The sequence below is a fragment of the Chiloscyllium plagiosum genome, chromosome 11 (genome assembly GCF_004010195.1).
Source record: "Chiloscyllium plagiosum isolate BGI_BamShark_2017 chromosome 11, ASM401019v2, whole genome shotgun sequence".
Taxonomy (NCBI): domain Eukaryota; kingdom Metazoa; phylum Chordata; class Chondrichthyes; order Orectolobiformes; family Hemiscylliidae; genus Chiloscyllium; species Chiloscyllium plagiosum.
The window spans coordinates 76,093,181-76,105,370 of record NC_057720.1 but is presented as its reverse complement, the minus strand read 5'-3'; the positions used below and the strand labels follow the sequence as shown (position 1 = coordinate 76,105,370).

The 12,190-nt window shown below is 39.1% G+C and overlaps 1 protein-coding gene across 3 annotated transcripts in view; it reads right to left on the bottom strand.

Moving 5' to 3' along the window:
- The window catches only part of ddr2a (discoidin domain receptor tyrosine kinase 2a), a 156,896-nt gene that overhangs the window by 65,262 nt on the left and 79,444 nt on the right, over window positions 1-12,190 (bottom strand). For all 3 annotated transcript variants that reach the window (XM_043699847.1, XM_043699846.1, XM_043699845.1), the window contains one exon: window positions 8,056-8,163. In XM_043699847.1, coding sequence (XP_043555782.1) covers window positions 8,056-8,140 — 85 coding nt within the window. In that variant the 5' untranslated portion in view covers window positions 8,141-8,163. The remainder of the gene's footprint in view (window positions 1-8,055; window positions 8,164-12,190) is intronic.

Sequence of the window (12,190 nt, the reverse complement as noted above, 5' to 3'; positions counted from 1 at the left end):
CCATGTCTCTGTAATAACCACAACATCAAAGTCCCAGGTACCAACCCACACTGCAAGTTCACCTACCTTATTTCGTATACTTCTTGCATTGAAGTATACACACTTCAAGCCACTTTCCTGTTTACAGGCACCCTCCTTTGAGATTGATGCCATGTTCCTAACCTCCCTACACTCCAGGTCCTGCACCCTAAAGCTACAGTCTAGGTTCCCATGCCCCTGCAGAGTTAGCTTAACCCCCACCCCAAGAGCACTAGCAAACCTCCCGCCAAGGATACTGGTGCCCCTCAAGTTCAGGTGTAGACCATCCTGAAACCTATGAGTGTGTAACAGAAGTAAAAAAGGTCAGGTGTTTTCACTGCAATGAAGTAGGCCACATGAAGTTGTTGGTGGTTTAGAAAAAGCACTGGGAAGACGATATGGGAAAAAATGATAAGCGAGTTTTGTTGAAGTGGTAAAGGAAAGCACAGTAGATGCTAAAAAGCTGCAATTGAACATAGAACCTGATCGGGGTTAGTTCAGAGGAAAGTGCCAGATCTCATTAAAGAATTTACTTACGAGGGTAAGGTTCACGCATACGTGCCATTAAATTTCATACATGAAATTAAAATTTTAAGAGATATGACAGCATATTAATCTTCGATGGTGAGAGATGAAGAAATATGTGATTTAAATGGATTGTTGCCAGAAAAAGTGTTAATATGTGGAATTCATGGCGAGATGAGAAATGCTCCATTATGTAAGGTTAGGTTGGAGTTTCCAGTGAAAAGTGGAGAAGTGATGGCTGGAAGACTGGACAAACTCTTGGTTCCAGCAATACAATTTGTCCTTGGTAATGATATAACTGGATCGCAGGTGGGAGTGATGCCTGCTGTGGTTGAAAAGCCAGTGGAAAATCAGGCAACTGAGGTATTATAAGAAGTTTATCCTGATATTTTTCCTGACTGTGTGGTAACAAGGTCACAAAGCCACAGGTTGAAGCAGGAGGAGAAACAAAAGAATAAAGATAGGGAAATTGAGGTTCAGTTGTGAGAGACTATGTTTGATCAAATGGTTGAGCAAAAACAAGAACAGGTGGAAGACAAAGTGAATATTTTTAGTTCAGAGAAATTAACTGAATTACAAGAGAAAGATAAAAAAACTGAAGCAGTTGTATCAAAAAAGCATACACAGACGAGAATCTGAGTGTCCAGAAGGTAAAAACCTTCCAGACTTTAAAACAAGGTCTTGAAGAGGAAATGGAGACCATCGCATATTCAGGCAAATGCGAAATAGGCAGAAGTTCATGAAATTGTATTAGCCGTGGGTTATAGAAAGGAGGTGTTGTGGGTAGCACATGAATTAGGAGTAGGTGGTCATTTGGAATAAGGATAATTTAGCCAAATTACGAAACCATTTTCATTGGCCTGGACTGCGTAAGGATGTGGTTGAGTTTTGCTGGACATATCGTACGTTAGAGACAAAAAAACTGCAGATACTGGATTCCAAGGTAGACAAACAGGACGCTGGAAGAAAACAGCAAGCCAGGCTGCTTCAGGAGGTGGAGAAGTCAATGTTTGTGTAACTCTTCTTCCAGACTCCTCAGGTATTTGAGAAACCTTAGGCAGCGATAAAACCAGAACCCAAAATATCCATTCCACATTTGTGAGATCTTTTACAAGGGTCGTAATTGATTGCATAGGACTAAAAGTGGGAATCATATTTGCTAACCATAATGGATGTGTCTACAATATTGGTGGCACAGTGGCTCAGTGGTTTGCACTGCTGCCTCACAGTGCCAGGGTCCCAGGATCGATTCAAATCTTGGGCGATTGCAAGTGAGGAGTTTGCACATTCTCCCTGTGAGGGTTTCCTCCAGGTGCTCTGGTTTCCTCCCGCAATCCAAAGGTATGCATGTTAGGTGAATTGGCTATGCTGAATTGCCCATGTGTAGGATAGATGTATTAGTCAGGGTAAATGTAGGGGAATGGATCTGGGTGGGTTATTCCTCAGAGGGTCAGTGTGGACTTGTTGGGCCAAAGGACCTGTTTCCACACTGAAGAGATTCTATGAGGAAATTTCCAGAGGCCATGCCATTACACAGTATCACAGCTAAAAGGACTGTATAAGAGTCACTCAAATTTTTTTTTACTAGGTACGGACTACCCATAGAGATAAAATCATATCAAGGGTCAAATTTTACATTAAAATTATTTTTAAAAATTATGGCTAGCTTAGGAATAAAACAATTCAAATCCACTCCAGAATCACAAGTTGCATTAAAATGGTGGCATCAAACTTTAAAGACCATGTTGAAGACCTACAGTCAAGACTATCTAGAAGATTGGGATAAAGGAATTTCATTTATACACTTTGTAATTAGGGATGCACCAAATGAATCTATCAAATTCAGTCCATTTGAATTAGTTTTTGGGCATGAGGTGAGAGGACCCACAGAAATTAATTAAGGAGAAATTGGTGAGTCAGAGATCAAACATTTGGACTATGTGTGAAATGTTAGGGAAAGCTGAGTTGGCTAGACAGCAATTAAAAGTAGTTCAGCATATGATGAAACAGGAAGCAAACAAAAAATCAAAAAGTTTCAATTTTGCTAGTGGAGATAAAGTGTTACTGTTACTTCCAAAGGTAGGTGGACGTTTACCAGCATGGTTTAGTGGGCCATAACAAATTGAAAGGAAAGTGAGGTGAAGTATTTGAAGGGAATGCCAGATAGAAAGAAGTCTCACAGAGTGTGTCTTGAGAATATGTTCAAAGGTTATTTTGATAAGGAAGGAAAGCAAAAAGGGAATGCATTAATGGTTACAACACAGAGTGAAGAACCAAGTTCAGATGATTCTGATATGGACATTCTTCAAATTAAATTGGACAATGAGACAGTTCTAAAAACAATGGGATAGATATTTGAATTACCTTCTAAAGGAAAATCAAAATGACCAGAAAGAGTTATTACAATCACATGGGGAAATATATGGGAATAAGCTGGGAAGTACAGGTGCACAATCCTTTATCTGAAATGCTTGGGACCAGCTGGTTTTCGGAATTCAGAATTTTTTGAATTTCAGGATTAGTGATAGTTTGATGTGAAATTTTTAAATATCTTACCAAAGAGCAGACACACTGAGTAAAACGGGCCCTGAAACAGAATTGAGGCCTGCCAGTGCTGAGCCATATCTCCCTACATCGCATCTGAGTGACACGCATCGAGTGGGTGTGGAGTTGGGTTGACTGTTTGGATGCCAAACAACCTTGTAATTGAGAAAAAAACTTCACAAAAAAACCTTTGGATTTTGGAGCTTTTCAGATTTTGGGATTTCAGATAAAGGGTTGTTTACCTGTACTAATCTTATTATGCAAGATATAGATATAGGAAATGCTGTTCCAGTTAAGCAACATCCTTAACTGTTTAATCCTCTAAAGTTAGCACAGTTTAAAAAAAGAGATTGAATGCACATTCAAAGACAACATAATTAAAGTAAGTTGTAGCTACTGGAACTCACCCATATGGTAATAATGCTAAAACCAAATGGCACCCAATGATTATGTGTGGACTATCACAAAGTCAATTCAGTTACAAAGTTTGGTTCATATTCTATTCTACATTTGGAAGACTGTATTGAAAAGGTGGGACAGCAACTTATATTTCTAAGTTGGATTTACTCAGACAGTACTCGCAGGTACCTTCATCTGAAACAGCAAAGACAATTTTGGCTTTCATGATACTGAATGGACTGTATCAAATTAACGTCATGCTGTTTGGTATGACAAATGCACCAGGCACATTTCAAAGACTAACCAACAAAGATATCCCTGGATTACTCAGTTGTGTGGTATACATGAACAATCTGGTGATTTTTAGTCACACTTGGAAGGAACATTTGTTGGAATTGTTCAATCGACTTTTGGAGGTGGCTTGGTGATAAACCTGGCTACGAGTGAATTTGCAAAAGCTCAAGTCATATTCCTGGGCCATGTCATTGGACATGGACAAATGGCCCTACGTGATTTGAAAACAAAGGTTATCGGAGGAGTTTCCCACACCATAAATGGAAGGAGCAGTACCACGATTCCTGGGCTTGAGTGGTTTTTATCAGAAGTTCATACTGAATTTTCACAATGAGATTGCTCCACTGGCTGACGTATTGAAAAAGTGCAGAAAGTTTTAGTGGACAAGGCATTTGACAGCCCAAAAACTGTGTTATCCACTGCTCCAGTGTTAGCCACATCTAATCACACAAAGCCATTCAAGGTGGCTATCGATGCGAGAGATGTGGGTCTTGATGCTGTATTCTTACAAGAAGACAATGTGAAGACAGAAAGACCTAATGGGTATTTTTCCAGAAAATTGAATGATCATCAATAGAAATATTCCATGATTGAGAAAGAAACCTTGAACTTGGTGTTGGCATTACAACATTCCACCATTTACATTGCCAGTAATGTGTCTGAGACAATTGTATATAGTGATCATAATCCCTTTAAAATTTTTGGAGAAATTTAAGATAACAATTTCCAGATTGTTTAGATGGAGCTTATTATTTCAGCCATTCAATTTGAAGATATACACATGGCAGGATGAGAGAACGTAATTGCTGAGGTGTGGTCAAGATTTTGATGAAGAAAGATGGAGGCATGCGGTAACAGTAAAAAAAAGACTGAAATAGCCTGTAGTAGTGAAAGTTTGCATGCTTAGAGTCAATGTAATGTATATGCATTGTAGTGTACCAACAGTGTTTTTAAAAATTAAGCTACCTTTGTATGTATTGATGGTTCATTTATTTTCAAGGGGGGGGGGGGATGTGTAATGATGCTTTGGTTTTAAGTAGTTTATTTTGTCCTGGTTTCTTTAAAGAGAGATTTTAAGGCAGAGGTACAGAGCTGGCTAGTAAAAGCCCATAAACAGCTTGGGAGGCCTTGTTTTTTTTAAATTGGAAAAATAGAAGCAGCATGGCTAGGTGTGGCCAGCTCTCACAGACCAGGATTTCTTGTTTTTAGCCTTGAGATTCAGCATCATTTATTATTTGTGTCTTAATGGGATTGGAAGCTACTACTCTCTCTGAGTTTTTGCTTGATATACTTTCTCTCTCTTTGTTGTTGGATTACACATGAGACCATCTGTTTCTGAAGTTGCCTTTTTGCCAAGGGGTTTGTTTATGAGATGTTATTATATTGGAAAAGTTAGTAATAGTTACTGTATCTATTATTCTGTTATTTTTTCCTGAAGAGTTAAGTCATTCTAAGTTCTTCTTCCTTTTGTTGTATTTTAATTATCATGTTTGAATAAATTGTGTTTTGCTTAACGTCGAGTAGTTTGACCCAATTTATTTTGTATCTGGAACACAGCACTTTACATTTGTCTTTAAAACAAAGAAAGGTTAGGATCTAGGCTACCTTCTTAAAAATATTTTGAGGGGGTCTAGTCTGGTCCATAGCAATAACAATCAATCTCTGTCAACTGGAGTAAATCTTGACTTTGTGCAACAATCTAAAAAAGATTATCTGAAAGAGGTGGGCGGGCACTATTTCGTTCAGATAATTGATTATTCGGTTAATTGATTTCCTCTGGCACTCGGAGTTTTCTGATAAGTCTGCTCCCCATCCAGGAGACTAGGCAGCAGCACACCGCATGTGAACACCTGCCCCCTGCCCGTCCTCAACCCCGCCCCCCCAAACTCNNGACCACCCCTGGCAGCCAGACTGTACACCAACAGTAAGACTGCTGCTGCTTTTGTGGGGTAAGTCTCCAAATAGCACACGCACAACCTTTTACTGCAACCTTCTGATAGATTCCACCTTTGCCCTGTACAGGACAATGTTGGAGAGATTATCTGGGGAAGGGGGGGTTTGGGGTTCACCCCAATGTAGAACTCCAAGGAAAGTGTGTGGGATGAGAGAGAGGACGGGATGTCAGTCATTTGGAGACAGTTGCTGGACTGTCCAGGACTGTTCTTGGCAGCATTTCAGTGCACCGGGTTCCTTTTTAATCATTGCACTTGCAAACAAAAGATGTGATCAGGGTTGAAGCAGCTCCTTGACATAACGTTTCTATCAGGACCTTGAGATCCCCTTCGGATAATCTAAAATTTGGATAACTGATATTCAAGGTTCCTCTGTACTAAGTAAAAATGGGGCACTAATCAATCAGAATTTCAGTGGCGATTCTTCCTGTGATACTGCTTCACCCTAGGAAATCAAAAAAGGTATAATTTTAATAGCATCTGTAAAGATTCAACAGTGTGGAGTGGTTGTAAATCTGACTTGTCCATGGTGTAGAATCAGGTCACAAAGGAACTAATTCTGCTCGAGTAGCATGAAATAAAAGGAAGCTATAATGTTAATTAAAGATTTTACCTTTTAAACAATAGTGGGGGTTATACATTTGAACCCCAAACTGTACTGTTAACGTTGGGAAAGGCATTAAACTGAAAGTTAGAGATACAAGCAATAAAAGTGCAGTTGTAATTATTGATGACTTTAATCTCTGTATAGATTGGACAAATCAAATTAGAAACCATACCACACGGAATGAATTCCTTGAGTGTGTAGTGGATGCTTTTCTGGATCAATAAATCGAGGAAATACATGGAGAAGAGGGCAGCCAATTCAAGATAGAATGTGATGTAGTTAATTCTGAGATGAGGATCTTGAATCTCAGTAAAGGAAGCTACAATGGGAGCTGGCTATCAGGTGTCTGGATATGATAAACTGGAATATTACGTAGAGGGCTGACAGTGGAAACATAAATGCAAACATTTAACAATCATGTGGATGAATTGCAAGAATTGGTCATTCCTGTCTGACACAAAAATAAAATAGAAAAGGTGACCCAGCCCTGGCCAACAAGGAAATTTAGTGATTGCAATAGATCCAAGGAAGGGTCATACAAACTGATCAAAAAAAAGCAGCAGGCCTAAGGATTGGGAGCAGTTCAGATTTCAACAAACAACAAAAGGATTGATTAAGAGGAGGAAATGTTCAATTAAATACACACTTGCATCTGTTTTTGCAATGGAGGACACAAACAATGTCCTAAGATATTGGGGACATGGTCTAATGAGAAGGATGAACTGAAGGAAGTCAGTATTAGTAGGGATATAATGTTATGGAGGTAGGTGTGATTAAAAGTTAATAAATTGACATCCTGAAGCATTTAATAAAGTGGCCCTAGAAATATTGGATGAGTTGGTGGTCATCATTCATAATCTCTAGACAGTGGAACACTTCCTATTGATTGGTAGATAGCTAATGTAACCCCATTATTTAAAAAAGGTCAAGATAAAACAGGGAATTATAGACCGGTTAGCCTGACATCCATAGTGGGAAAATGCTAGAGTCTGTGATAAAGAATTCAGTAGCAGAGCACTTGGAAAATAGTGACAGGATCGGACAGGATCAGTCAGCACAACTTTATGAAAGGGAAATCACGTATGACAAATCTACTGGAATTTTTTGAGGATGCAACTAATAAAGTGAATAAGGGGGAGCAAGTGAATGTGGTTTACTTGGACTGTCAGAAGGCTTTCAATTAGGTCGCTCATAAGAAATTAGCATTTAAAATTAAAGCAAATAGGTTTGGGAGTAGTGTAAAAACATGGTTAGAAAATTGGTTGGCAGACTGGAAACAAAGATTAGGAATAAACTGATCTTTTTTCTGAGTAGCAGGAGGTGACTTCTGCAGTACTGCAGGGATCAGTGCTTGGTTCTGAGCTATGCACAATATATATTAATGATTTAGATGAGGGTTCAAAGGGACATAGCCAAATGTAGGCAAATGGGACTAGTTTAGTTTGGGAAACCTGATCAGCATGGACGAGTCGAACTGAAGGGTCTATTTCCATGCTGTATGATTCTATGACTAAAAGATATATTTTAAGTATTCCATGTATAATGTAGCATATCAGATTTTGGGGAGTTAAAATATTTGGGGAGAGAAAAAGACGGTTTGTTTGTTTGCAAAGTTATTTTCAAATTAACAAATTGTGAAACCATGTACACGTATCTAATTCTATGATGTTATTTTCAGAAACATTAAATCAATCATATTGCTAGTTGACACCTTACCTGGATTCACCTGAGCACTTGTAAGATCTAGGCGGTGTAGCAGCATTAATAGCAGATGTATAATGGGAAATGAAGTCGCGACCATCTTAGGTAAGCAGATTTTCAGGTCTGAAAAAAAGAGAACCAGAGTAAGTACTGAACTTTAAATAATAGTATCACCTTTTCTAAACTATATTCTAGCTGTTTGAATTTGCCTTATTTCTTTAGCAGACCTGCAATCACATTAGTCTTACAGCTATGTATTTCTCTGCTGCCAAATGGAACTGTAAAACCTCACCCACATTACAATCCATGTGTTTACATTGGGCTTCAAAGCTATGGTTAACCATGTCATTGCTGCAAATTCCTCAAAACAATAAGAGCAATATAATGCTCATAACTTGAATGTGGAATATGCCTCAATTACTTATAAGTATCTGCTGTTAGTGAAGAATTCCTTTTGAAAAGTTATCACATGATAAAATTTGCTGTTTGTTCCTTCTAAAGTTTAGGTGAAATTTTGCATTTTTGCAGTTTATTTGTAAATCAATTGAGCTACAGGCATTGAAAGGCAGAACCTGCATGTATATAATTCCTTTCACAACATCTCAAAGCATTTTGAAATGCAGGGAAATACAGCTGCCAATCTGTTTTAGTATTAAGGATTAATATTGGCCATTACATCAGGAAAACACTCCTGTCATGAAGTGTTTTATGCTCAATGGCTTGTATGCAGGCAGGGCTTCCCTCTAAATGTCTCATGCACATTAAAGCACCTATGGCAGTGCAGTACACCCTCAGTACTGCATCAGGGCATAGCTTCAATTTGGTGCTTACATCTCTGAAATGGAACTTGAACCCACAGCTTTCTGACTCAGAGGCGATAATGCTATCACTGGGCCACAGCTGAAAACCAGACAAATAGGTTTACATTGTTTTGAGCAGTTTTGTGTTAGTACTATGGTTGGGACAAAATTACATCACAATGATGAACAGTTTAATTTTCTTGAGGTTTTTTGCAACTCCCCATGTCTGAACATTACAGAAAAAAAACAAGCATTTCACAAGTCACCTAAGTATTTGTCATATGCAAATAGATCATCAATTGCTATGAAGGGCCGAGTGGCTTATCAAAAGCCTAGTTTCCATTCTATGCTATTTCGTGGCTCAGTTATACAGCCACTACAAAACTCACACAGATCTCAGGAGTTCCCAAACCACAATTGGTGCCATTGTTCTAACCCCTAGTATTTCAAATGTCTGCCTGCTATCCTGCTTAAAGCAGTCACATGCAAAATCAACATGATTCTGTTGTTGTGAGGATGAATAAAGCAGAAAATATTATTCTGAATCCGTCCAGTTTCTCTAATGCAAAGCAGACCCATTGAGCAATATATTCCAGTCACATTGTTGCTACTGCACCAAGCAAGGAACCTTTGGTTTGTCATAAGACATTGCACGGCGTTAACAAAATTCCTCATTGCCATTCTCATACTTGTTACTGCTATTCAATGTCTGAAACATTAGTGAGAAAGTGTTTGAGCAGATACTGTAACAGAGTTTAGGGAAGAGCTTTCAATTTCATCCTGCTCTCAAATGCAATTGAGTTTGATTTGGATTTAGATTTATTGTCATGTGTAATCAAGTACACAAATGCAGGAGTACATTGAAAAGTGTGCAAAATTGCCACTTTCTGGCATCGATGCAGTATACAAAAGACAGGATTAAAAACAGAATCAGAAATACAAAAAAAGGAAACAACAAGATCACTCCCCCCCCATTCATCATGAGTCCTTGCCTCCAGTAAGCCCATCCCTCAGTCTGAGATCACTCAAGTTCCCAGAGTCCCCTGTATGACACCGCGGCGGGAATGTCACCAACTCTACAATCAGATACCTGGGCCTAGCCATGCCCTGGTGCCGCACCACCGTCACTGGAACCCGTGTCACCACTCTTCGGTGCCATATTGCCTCTGCCAACATTGTTCCCAACATGAGTCTGTGCTGGACCGATCTCGACCATGCAGCTGCTGGCTCCCAAACTGGGCTCAAGCTCAACGCTGGGCCCCTATGCCTCATTCTGGCTTATGTTGCTGCCACTGCCGGCTCCTTGGACTGCCACTTCAACAAAGAAACCCGCTACTACCGATACTCTGGGAAGGGGACCACTCCTGCTCCTGCCGACCCCCGAGAAGGGGACCACTCCTGCTGCTGCCGACATTCCTGGGAATGGGACCAATGCAAACCAAAGATCAAGGAAAAAAAAGGTTTGAAATGCCCAGAGAGCATGTGTCTAAAATAAAAATATCAGAGGTCCAACTGTTTTTATTTTAAAAGCAGTAAAAGAAAAATGCTAAGAAAAAAAACAAAAATCTCACAGTAGACAGTCTGGAAGATTACAGTAATAGTATCTTTTGATATAGTCATGGCATTTGATAATGACAAGACATGGAGACATTTTTTTAATGGCAGTGTAACACAGACAATTCAGAATAATGGGGGCTTTATCCACTGCCACGTTTGGTACAACATGAATGCCTCCCATGTTACAGTAACAAAATCACATTTTATTGCAGTCCTCCTCCTTTTACAATTGGTGCCTACATTTTTTTTACCGTATTTGTTCAGCTTGCACAAATCCTATTTAAACTACAAACAAGTTTGAAGTAGAGAGGGAGGCAATTCAGATCTTTATGTCTGTGGAAATTGAAGAAGAGGAGCCAGTTCAGTAACACTTACCAGCTCTTGTCCATAGTGTATTTAGTTTACAACATTTAAAGTGAAAATGCTTTTTTAAATGTTAGGAGTGTTATTTTTTGCCTCTACTAACCTTTCAGGCACTGAGTACCATATGAGTCTTACTTCTTCACTTTCATTTAATCCTCTGAAAATTAGTTTATATCTGTGCCCCCAAGTTATTGCTAAAAGAAATAGGTTCTTCCTATCCTCAAATAAATCCCCCAAGCACTCTCTATTCAAAAGAAAACAAGCCCAACCTTTATTATTTTCGCCATAGCTGAAACTCACCATTCCTGGAAGCAAGTTCTTAAATCTTCTAGTGTGATCATATACTTCCTGTGATGTGGTAATGAGAACTGTTTGCAGTACTTTAACTGTGGCCTAAGTAGCAATCTACATAACTCCCCCATAACTTACCTGTTTTTCTGTGGCTCAGCTAATATAGTGTATCCTATATCTCTTCTTAACCACCTTTAACTATCTGTCTATGAATATTTTCTTTGTTCCTCTATATTTCTCACTATCTTACATTTTGTGCATACCTTCCCCTCCCTCCCCCCATCCCTTGTTTGTACAAATGAAATATCTAATTGGATATCTCCAAAGGGATCTACTAAGGAAAGATCATCGCAGCTTCTAAATCTGTGGTCATTTGTAGCCTTATGTGAAGCTCCACTACTAGTTCTCCCTAACCGTCCATAGCTCCCCTATAATCTTATGATGGTGTTCTCCAAAGTAGAAAATCGAAGTTGGATGAATTGTCATCGTTTTGTTTCTTGGTTATTAGTTTGACAATAATTTCAGGTAGAAAGGAGGCATTGGGAAGCTGTCATGTTCCATCTCAGTATCTGACCTTTAGAATCCAAACTTTCTAGCTCCAACTTTGTGAAGATGGACAGAGAGCTGTCAACGTTGCTTGAAGCCTTGACAACATGGAAAGTGCTGTAAACTTACCGGACCATTTGTTAGACACATTTGCTGATACAAACAGAGATAATTCCTCTAAGATGCTTAGGAGCTCCATTTCCCTTTGCTAACTGCCTCTCTGGTATATCCCACATATTAGGCAGTCTGATATGGAGATGCTAGAGTTGGACTGGGGTGGACAAGGTCAAAAATCAAACAACACCAGGTTTTAGTCCAATAGCTTTTTCAGAATTGCAAGCTTTTGGAGCTCAGCTCCTTCCTCAGACATGGTATGATACAGAGGTATATGACACAGTATTTATAAGCAAAAAGTTAACAACTTTAAAACTAGCTGCCCTTGTTGAATCCTTTAATCAGTTAGGAAGTAGACTGCTGATTAAAATGCAAAATCTAAATCGCTTTCAAGGCTTTGTCCCTAGATAATTAAAGGTTTTATCAATGTATAAGAGGTGACATCTCAGGTTAGACAATGCACTTTAGTTCTGGAGACA